Source organism: Sinocyclocheilus rhinocerous, unplaced genomic scaffold, assembly GCF_001515625.1.
Source record: "Sinocyclocheilus rhinocerous isolate Xijiao unplaced genomic scaffold, SAMN03320098_v1.1 scaffold1408, whole genome shotgun sequence".
Lineage (NCBI taxonomy): Eukaryota > Metazoa > Chordata > Actinopteri > Cypriniformes > Cyprinidae > Sinocyclocheilus > Sinocyclocheilus rhinocerous.
The window spans coordinates 147,256-156,818 of record NW_015649223.1 but is presented as its reverse complement, the minus strand read 5'-3'; the positions used below and the strand labels follow the sequence as shown (position 1 = coordinate 156,818).

Sequence of the window (9,563 nt, the reverse complement as noted above, 5' to 3'; positions counted from 1 at the left end):
ATTAAGGCACCAGATGTGGACATCAAAGCTCCAGAGTTTGACATTGAAGGACCTGAGGGAAAAATCAAGGGCCCCAAGTTCAAGATGCCATCAATCTCTGGTCCAAAGATTTCTATGCCAGACGTTGACTTCAATCTGAAAGGTCCAAAACTGAAAGGTGATGTTGACGTGTCCGTTCCAAAAGTGGAAGGAGATATTAAAGCACCAAAAGTTGATATTGAAGGCCCAGAAATTGAAGGACCTGATGGTGGTTTTAAGATGCCAAAGTTCAAAATGCCATCATTCGGACTGAAGGGTCCAAAAGTGGAGGGTCCAGATATTGATGTGAAAATCCCTAAAGCCGATATTGAAGTTAAGGCACCAGATGTGGACATCAAAGCTCCTGAGTTTGACATTGAAGGACCTGAGGGAAAAATCAAGGCCCCCAAATTCAAGATGCCATCAATCTCTGGTCCAAAGATTTCTATGCCAGACGTTGACTTTAACCTGAAAGGTCCGAAACTTAAAGGTGATCTCTGGTACAAATATTTCTATGCCAGATGTTGACTTCAACCTGAAAGGTCCAAAACTGAAAGGTGATGTTGACGTGTCCGTTCCAAAAGTGGAAGGAGATATTAAAGCACCAAAAGTGGAAATTGAAGGCCCAGAAATTGAAGGACCTGATGGTGGTTTTAAGATGCCAAAGTTCAAAATGCCATCATTCGGACTGAAGGATCCAAACGTGGAGGGTCCTGATGTTGATGTGAAGGCACCAGATGTGAACATCAAAGCTCCAGAGTTAGACATTGAAGGACCGGATGGAAAAATCAAGGGCCCCAAATTCAAGATGCCATCAATCTCTGGTACAAATATTTCTATGCCAGATGTTGACTTCAACCTGAAAGGTCCAAAACTTAAAGGTGATGTTGACGTGTCCGTTCCAAAAGTGGAAGGAGATATTAAAGCACCAAAAGTGGAAATTGAAGGCCCAGAAATTGAAGGACCTGATGGTGGTTTTAAGATGCCAAAGTTCAAAATGCCATCATTCGGACTGAAGGATCCAAACGTGGAGGGTCCTGATGTTGATGTGAAGGCACCAGATGTGAACATCAAAGCTCCAGAGTTAGACATTGAAGGACCGGATGGAAAAATCAAGGGCCCCAAATTCAAGATGCCATCAATCTCTGGTCCAAAGATTTCTATGCCAGACGTTGACTTCAACCTGAAAGGTCCAAAACTGAAAGGTGATGTTGACGTGTCCGTTCCAAAAGTGGAAGGAGATATTAAAGCACCAAAAGTTGAAATTGAAGGCCCAGACATTGAAGGACATGAGGGTGGTTTTAAGATGCCAAAAATGAAAATGCCATCATTTGGACTGAAGGGTTCAAAAGTGCAGGGTCCAGATGTTGATGTGAAGGCACCAGATGTGAACATCAAAGCTCCAGAGTTAGACATTGAAGGACCGGATGGAAAAATCAAGGGCCCCAAATTCAAGATGCCATCAATCTCTGGTCCAAAGATTTCTATGCCAGACGTTGACTTCAACCTGAAAGGTCCAAAACTGAAAGGTGATGTTGATGTGTCCGTTCCCAAAGTGGAAGGAGATATTAAAGCACCAACAGTTGATATTGAAGGCCCAGAAATTGAAGGCCCTGATGGTGGTTTTAAGATGCCAAAGTTCAAAATGCCATCATTCGGACTGAAGGGTCCAAAAGTGGAGGGTCCAGATATTGATGTGAAAATTCCAAAAGCCAATATTGAAGTTAAGGCACCAGAATTGGACATCAAAGCTCCAGAGTTTGACATTGAAGGACCTGAGGGAAAAATCAAGGGCTCCAAATTCAAGATGCCATCAATCTCTGGTCCAAAGATTTCTATGCCAGACGTTGACTTCAACCTGAAAAGTCCAAAACTGAAGGGTGATGTTGACGTGTCCGTTCCAAAACTGGAAGGAGATATTAAAGCACCAAAATTTGAAATCGAAGGCCCAGACATTGAAGGACATGAGGGTGGTTTTAAGATGCCAAAAATGAAAATGCCATCATTCGGACTGAAGGGTCCAAAAGTGGAGTGTCCAGATGTTGATGTGAAAATCCCTAAAGCCAATATTGAAATTAAGGCACCAGATGTGGACATCAAAGCTCCAGAGTTTGACATTGAAGGACCTGAGGGAAAAATCAAGGGCTCCAAATTCAAGATGCCATCAATCTCTGGTCCAAAGATTTCTATGCCAGACGTTGACTTCAACCTGAAAGGTCCAAAACTGAAAGGTGATGTTGACATGTCCATTCCAAAACTGGAAGGAGATATTAAAGCACCAAAATATGAAATTGAAGGCCCAGACATTGAAGGACATGAGGGTGGTTTTAAGATGCCAAAAATGAAAATGCCATCATTCGGACTGAAGGGTCCAAAAGTGGAGGGTCCAGATGTTGATGTGAAGGCACCAGATGTGGACATCAAAGCTCCAGAGTTAGACATTGAAGGACCTATTGAAGGACATGAGGGTGGTTTTAAGATGCCAAAAATGAAAATGCCATCATTCGGACTGAAGGGTCCAAAAGTGGAGGGCCCAGATGTTGATGTGAAAATCCCTAAAGCCGATATTGACGTTAAGGTATCAGATGTGGACATCAAAGCTCCAGAGTTAGACATTGAAGGACCTGAGGGAAAAATCAAGGGCCCCAAATTCAAGATGCCATCAATCTCTGGTCCAAAGATTTCTATGCCAGACGTTGACTTCAACCTGAAAGGTCCAAAACTGAAAGGTGATGTTGACGTGTCCCTTCCGAAATTGGAAGGAGGAATTAAAGCCCCTGATGTGGATATCAAGGGTCCAGAGCTTGATTTTGAGGGACCTGAGGGAAAAATCAAGGGTCCCAAATTCAAGATACCATCAATTTCTGGCCCAAAACTTTCTATGCCTGATATGGATTTCAACCTCAAAGGTCCAAAACTGAAAGGTGATGCTGACATGTCCGTTCTAAAAGTGGAAGGAGATATTAAACCACCAAAAGTTGAGATTGAAGGCCCAGACATTGAAGGACCTGAGGGTGGTTTTAAGATGCCATAAATGAAAATGCCATCATTCGGACTGAAGGGTCCAAAAGTGGAGGGTCCAGATGTTGATGTGTCAATTCCAAAAGTTGAAGGAGACTTTAAAACACCAGATGTTGCTATCAAGGGGCCAAAACCTGACATAGAATTGCCTGAAGGAAAAATCAAGGGCCCAAATCTCAAGATGCCATCAGTATCTGGTCCTGAAGGCCCTAATGTTCAGATTAATTTTCCAGAAACAAATGTGAAAAAGCCAAAATTCAAAATGCCCAAGTTTGGATTTAAAGGGCCAAAGATTGAAGCACCTGATGTTGATGTCAAACTTCCGAAAGGATCTAAAGTGAAAGGTCAAGCAGGTGTCAGTTTGGAGGGTGATGTCAATATGCCAAAAGTGGAAGTTGATTCTTCAAGTGTAGAAGTTAAAAGTCCAGAGGGAGGATTCAAGATGCCAAAATTTAAAATGCCAAAATTTGGTTTTAAATCACCCAAAGGAGAAATTGATGTCAGTGTACCTAGTGGTGATGTTGGTTTAAATTCACCTGATATTGACATCAAAACTCCTGATCTTGATGTTGAAGGACCTGAGGGACAAATCAAGGGCACCAAATTCAAAATGCCTTCTTTATCTGGTCCAAAGATTTCTATGCCAGATGTAGACCTCAACTTGAAAAGTCCAAAAGTCAAGGGTGATATTGATGTTTCTGGACCCAAGATTTCAGGTGACATAAAGACTCCAAAAGTAGATATTGAAGGACCTGATGTTGATGTAGAGGGCCCAGAAGGTGGCTTCAAGATGCCTAAAATCAAAATGCCATCATTCGGACTAAGAGGTCCTAAAGTGGAGGGTCCAGATGTTGACATCAATCTCCCCAAAGCAGATCTTGACATTAAAGGACCTGAAATTGACATCAAAACTCCTGATCTTGACATAGAAGGACCTGAGGGGAAAATCAAAGGTCCCAAGTTCAAAATGCCTTCAATATCAGGTCCAAAGATCTCTATGCCAGATGTCGACTTAAATCTTAAAGGCCCCAAAGTCAAGGGTGATATGGATGTTTCTGTACCAAAGATTTCAGGGGACATAAAAGCTCCAAAAGTGGACATTGAAGGTCCTGATGTTGAAATAGAGGCCCCGGAAGGTGGCATCAAGATGCCTAAAATAAAAATGCCATCATTTGGATTCAAAGGTCCTAAAGTGGAGGTCCCAGATGTTGACATCAGTCTTCCCAAAGCAGATGTCGACATTAAAGTACCTGAAATTGACATTAAAGATCTTGACATTGAGGGACCTGAGGGAAAAATCAAAGGTCCCAAGTTCAAAATGCCTTCCATATCAGGGCCAAAGATCTCTATGCCAGATGTCAACTTAAAAGGCACCAAAGTCAAGGGTGATGTGGATATTTCTGTACCAAAGATTTCAGGGGACTTAAAACCTCCAAAAGTGGACATTGAAGGTCCTGATGTTGAAATAGAGACCCCGGAAGGTGGCTTCAAGATGCCTAAAATCAAAATGCCATCATTTGGACTCAAAGGTCCTAAAGTGGAGGGCCCAGATGTTGACATCAATCTCCCTAAAGCAGATGTCGACATTAAAGGACCTGAAATTGACATCAAAACTCCTGATATTGACATTGAGGGATCTGAGGGAAAAATCAAAGGTCCCAAATTCAAAATGCCTTCCATATCGGGTCCAAAGATCTCTATGCCAGATGTCAACTTAAATCTTAAAGGCCCCAAAGTCAAGGGTGATATGGATATTTCTGTACCAAAGATTTCAGGTGATCTAAAGGCACCAAAAGTGGACATTGAAGGTCCTGATTTTGATATAGAGGGCCCAGAAGGTGGCATCAAGATGCCTAAAATAAAAATGCCGTCATTTGGACTCAAAGGTCCTAAAGTGGAGGGCCCAGATGTTGATATCAATCTGCACAAAGCAGATGTTGACATTAAAGGACCTGAAATTGACGTTAAAGCTCCTGATCTTGACATTGAAGGACCTGAGGGAAAAGTCAAAGGTCCCAAGTACAAAATGCCTTCCATATCAGGGCCAAAGATTTCTATGCCAGATGTCAACCTAAATCTTAAAGGCCCCAAAGTCAAAGGTGATATGGATGTTTCTGTACCAAAGATTTCAGGTGACCTAAAGGCACCAAAAGTGGACATTGAAGGTCCTGATGTTGATATAGAGGGCCCAGAAGGTGGCATCAAGATGCCTAAAATCAAAATGCCATCGTTTGGACTCAAAGGTCCCAAATTGGAGGGTCCAGATATTGACTTCAGTCTCCCCAAAGCAGATGTTGACATTAAAGGACCTGAAATTGATGGTAAAGCTCCAGATCTTGACATTGAAGGGCCCGAAGGTGGTTTAAAACATGTTAAGCTCCCCAAATTCAGAGGTCCCAACTTTGGAATAAAGCCTTCAGGTGGCAGTCTTTCAATGCCTGAAAAAGATATAGGGGCGAGTATTAATGTCAAAAGCCCTGATGTCAATATCAGTGGACCAGATGCAAATATCAAGGTGCCAAAAATGAAAAAATCTAAATTTTCGCTTGGAGTTAAGAGCCCAAAATTGGATGCAGATATTCCTGATGCTGGTGGTAGTGTAGAAGGGCCTGATATGAACATAGATGTGAAAGGAAAGAAGGGTAAATTCAAGTTGACTAAAGGGAAGGGGAAGTCTAAAACCTTTGATGGCGATATCAAGTTGGAGACAAATGAACCTGACGTACAGATGAAGTCAACCAAAGTAAAGAAACCTTTTTTTGGAAAGTTACATTTTCCTGATGTGGAATTTGACATCAAATCTCCAAAAGTTAAAGGTAGTTCATCTGCATCTGGAACTATAAAATCTAATGTTGATTTGCCTTCTGCAAGCCTTAGAACTGATATTCAGACACCAGATGCAAGTTTGGGTGGTCCCGATTTCAAAACAAAAGGGGAAAAAATCAAAATGCCAAAAGTCGGCATCTCTGGCTCTGAGATAAAAACTCCTGAACTGGATGTTAGAGATGCAACATTAGATCTTCCGCAAAAGTATTTTCATTCCCCAGATGTCAGTGTAGCAGGATCAGGCATTAATGGAAAAGGCAGGGCTAACATTGACATAGAAGGTAAAATACAGGATGTTAAGTTGACAGTGCCTGCTGTAAATGTCCATGGTGGTGCTTTAGATGCTGATTTAAATCTCACTGAACAAAAAGGAGTAAAAGGGAGCATTGAAATACCAGGCTTTAATGTAAGAGGACAAAAAGGAGAGACTGCAAGTGGGTTAGACATGAAGCCAGATGCATCATTATCTGGTGTGATGGAGTACCAAGATGTTAATGTAACCTTTCCCAAAATCAAAGTACCAAAGTTTGGTGTTGCATTGCCTAAAGTAGGTGGAGGAGAGATGGGAGTTGATGTAGGTTCATGTGAATTGGCTGCTGGTTCTAAAGTTACTTCCCAAAGTCTGGAAATGGAGAACACTGATAGGAAAAGCAGTGGTGGAAAAGTGAAAGTCAAAATGCCAAAATTATTTGCCAAATCTAAATCGAAAGGTGGTAGTGCAGCTGATCTTACTGTTGAGGGAGAAGAAATTGATGTTACCAGTAAAGGTGGTGCAAAGGTGTCTAAGGAGTTGAGCCTTAGTTCTGGGGAATTGACACGTGGCAAGTTAGCAGTAGAGGGAAGTTCTGGGTTTAAAGTTTCACCAAAGAGTAAATCTGCCTCCCTTGACCTCTTCAAAAAAACACAACATCACTCATCCTCTGTAAGTGATGAGGGAGGTTTAGCTTCCCCTGTTTCTGCTGAAGGCCACTTACAGGCAGAGGGTGGCAACGTTTCAGTTGATGTTGGAGAAAAGGTTAAAGGCAAAAAAGGAAAGTTGAAGTTTGCTACAATTGGAGGTTTTAGCTCAAAAAGTAAAGGTTCATATGAAGTGACAGATGAAAGTGAGGTTAGGATTGAGGGTGCTGGTGGAGTTGCTCAGTCTTCAAAGAAGTCCAGAATGTCATCATCATCTAGCAGTGATAGTGGTTCAAAAAGCAGTTTTCGGCTACCACATCTTGAAATAGCGGTTTCGCCAAAGAAATAGTTTTCACGCTATTATCTATACACAGTACATTCACATACACACTTTTTTCAGTCTAGATGACTGTGTAAATCTGTCTTTCATTTAAGCAATGGTGCACTGCCATATTGACTGTTTCTTCAATTCCCACATATGTTCTTTACAGGCATTGATATATATATGTATTTTTTTAAAATCACAATTTAACTGTAAATAAAAGAAAACTGTTATGTAATTTTAATTTTGTTTTGTAGATAGGAAATGCAAATCCAATCCAACAATGTGCGTAGTTAATATAAAAATCATCTGTCATCTGATAACTTGTTCTATTTATGTACCTTTGAAAATGTTTGAAACTCTGTTGTCCTTTCTAAAATTGTCTGGACACATTTAAATGCAAGAGGAATGATTTTAGTTAGATTTGAAAAGATGTTAAGACTTAATCTTCACATATATATTTAGTGCTGTATCATATGTACTTATCACATATGAATAACTAATTTGAGCAGCGATAAACCAGATCTTATTAGTGAGCACAATGAAGTTTTAAGGGCTGTACAAACTGTAAATAAATTGATTCAAAACGAATACATGGGATAACATAACTTTGTGTCCCAAATATTATCACAGTTCAGATATTATGGAATTTATTATTAGAGATTATAATCTTCTAAAGTATTTATATGTAAGACTCTTTTTCAATGATTGCTTGAGTCTCTTTAAAATGCACAACAGGAAGCAGCTGGCAAAAGCTGTGACATGCTTTGATTTTTAATGGTTTCTAAGGCATTTTTTTCTTGGTTATATTTTCCACATTTCTTTACATCCGGATGACTCTCTCTCTTCCTCTCACTAAATTTATGAAATGTTGTGCTGTCATCATGTGGTGATATAACTACAGGAATGCTAATGCCAACGGTAAAACATTAATATTTTTGAAAAGGCATAAAATGTGCATTGCTCTTGTAAATAATGGGACATTTAGGCTGCAAGTTTCTAACTTTTTTTTCCTTGTGTCATTTGCAAAAGTTTAAATAAAGTGATCAAATATCAGTACTTGTTTTGAATGACTCATTTGTGTTATAGTGCTAAAAATGTACATGATTGCACAAATCCTCTGTATTGTAATGTAAAGCCACATACAGAACAGTTTTGTTGGAACAGAACATTAACATCACAGAACTTCTAAAAACAAGGTTGCATTTCTTCAACCGTGTTGAATCTGACCATTGTGCTTTTAGCTGTTTTTTTAGCTAATACTTTGATAGGAGCCAACACCAAGAAAACAGGAAATGGGCTTTCCTGTCCTGCTTCTTCAAACCAGTACTAAGGAAGGAAATGATCAGGAAATTCCTTTGAGGGAGGAAAGTGTGGTTTGTTTTGTATGCAAATATTCATTTGCAGAACTGGGATGAGAAAACCGGTCATCCATGTTATGGTTAGCTTGAAATCTATGACAAGCAACATATAAGCTGAGAGGAATAGAGGCAAGGACCCATATTGTTCATATTTTGTTTGAAAGGTAAGACAAATTATTGTCTTTTACTACTGACATTGCAAGGAATTGAGTGGATTAGGCTGAATTTATTTTGTTTTTGAACATGTTTGATTCTGAGACAATCTTATGCTGATTCATGCATACAAATTCCCAAATTTTTAGTGTACTGATTTTCTTATGATTCCTGGTCACTCCAAGTTTGTCAAATTTTAGGAGGGGCAATATCATATAGAAATTATTAGAAGAAAACCGGTTTCCAATTTGTATGCTTCGCATCACAGAATTTTTGCTCAGATATGCCTGTTTGTTAATCAAAGCCATGAAAAGAAAAACTACATGTATTACGGTAGTAATTTAAATAAATAAATAAAATTGGGAGTAAAAAAAAAAAAACCTGCATTAAGAGCCAGTGGGTTTGGAGTGTTGTTCCTTCATCATTGCTCCTTCTTGCAGCTGGATATAGAATTATGATTATTTTTGATTGTGGTTTGCAGGTAGGAAGAATCTATCAGGTAGGACAGATGTTTGTGAATAATACAGTGAGCAGCAGTCAAGGCTGACATCTCTTGTATCAAAGAGACTTAAACAGATGGTGTCCTTGACTCCTACAGTAATAAGAGGCTATGCATTTATTTCAGCTCATACTAGTGTGTACTAGTTTTGCCGCAACCAAATTATTTACCAATATATGTCTTATTCCTTGTTTTCCAAGGATGTATATATTTAAATGATTAATTCACCCAAAAATGAAAATTCTGTCATTAATTACTCACCCTCATGTCGTTCCAAACTTGTAAGACCTTCGTTCATCTTCGGAACACAAATTAAGATATTTTTGATGGAATCTGAGAGCTGTCTGACCCTGCATAGACAGCAAGGGTACTACCACGATCAAGCTACGAGAATACTTTTTGTGCGCAAAAAAAAACAAACAAAAAAAACACTTTATTCAACAATTCGTCTCCTCCGCATCACCCT

At 39.6% G+C, this 9,563-nt stretch overlaps 1 protein-coding gene across 6 annotated transcripts in view; it reads left to right on the top strand.

Moving 5' to 3' along the window:
- The window catches only part of LOC107710305 (neuroblast differentiation-associated protein AHNAK), a 26,296-nt gene extending 18,156 nt beyond the window's left edge, over positions 1-8,140 (top strand). For 2 of the 6 annotated variants that reach the window (XM_016515045.1, XM_016515044.1), the window contains 4 exons: positions 7-459; positions 527-2,333; positions 2,481-2,534; positions 3,096-8,140. In XM_016515045.1, the coding sequence (XP_016370531.1) occupies positions 7-459; positions 527-2,333; positions 2,481-2,534; positions 3,096-7,111 (6,330 nt within the window). In that variant the 3' untranslated portion in view covers positions 7,112-8,140. Of the gene's footprint in view, positions 1-6; positions 494-518; positions 2,334-2,480; positions 2,535-3,095 lie in introns of all 6 variants that reach the window. The other 4 variants (XM_016515046.1, XM_016515043.1, XM_016515047.1 and 1 more) reach the window with 4 other exon arrangements.
- The last annotated feature ends 1,423 nt before the right edge of the window (positions 8,141-9,563 follow it).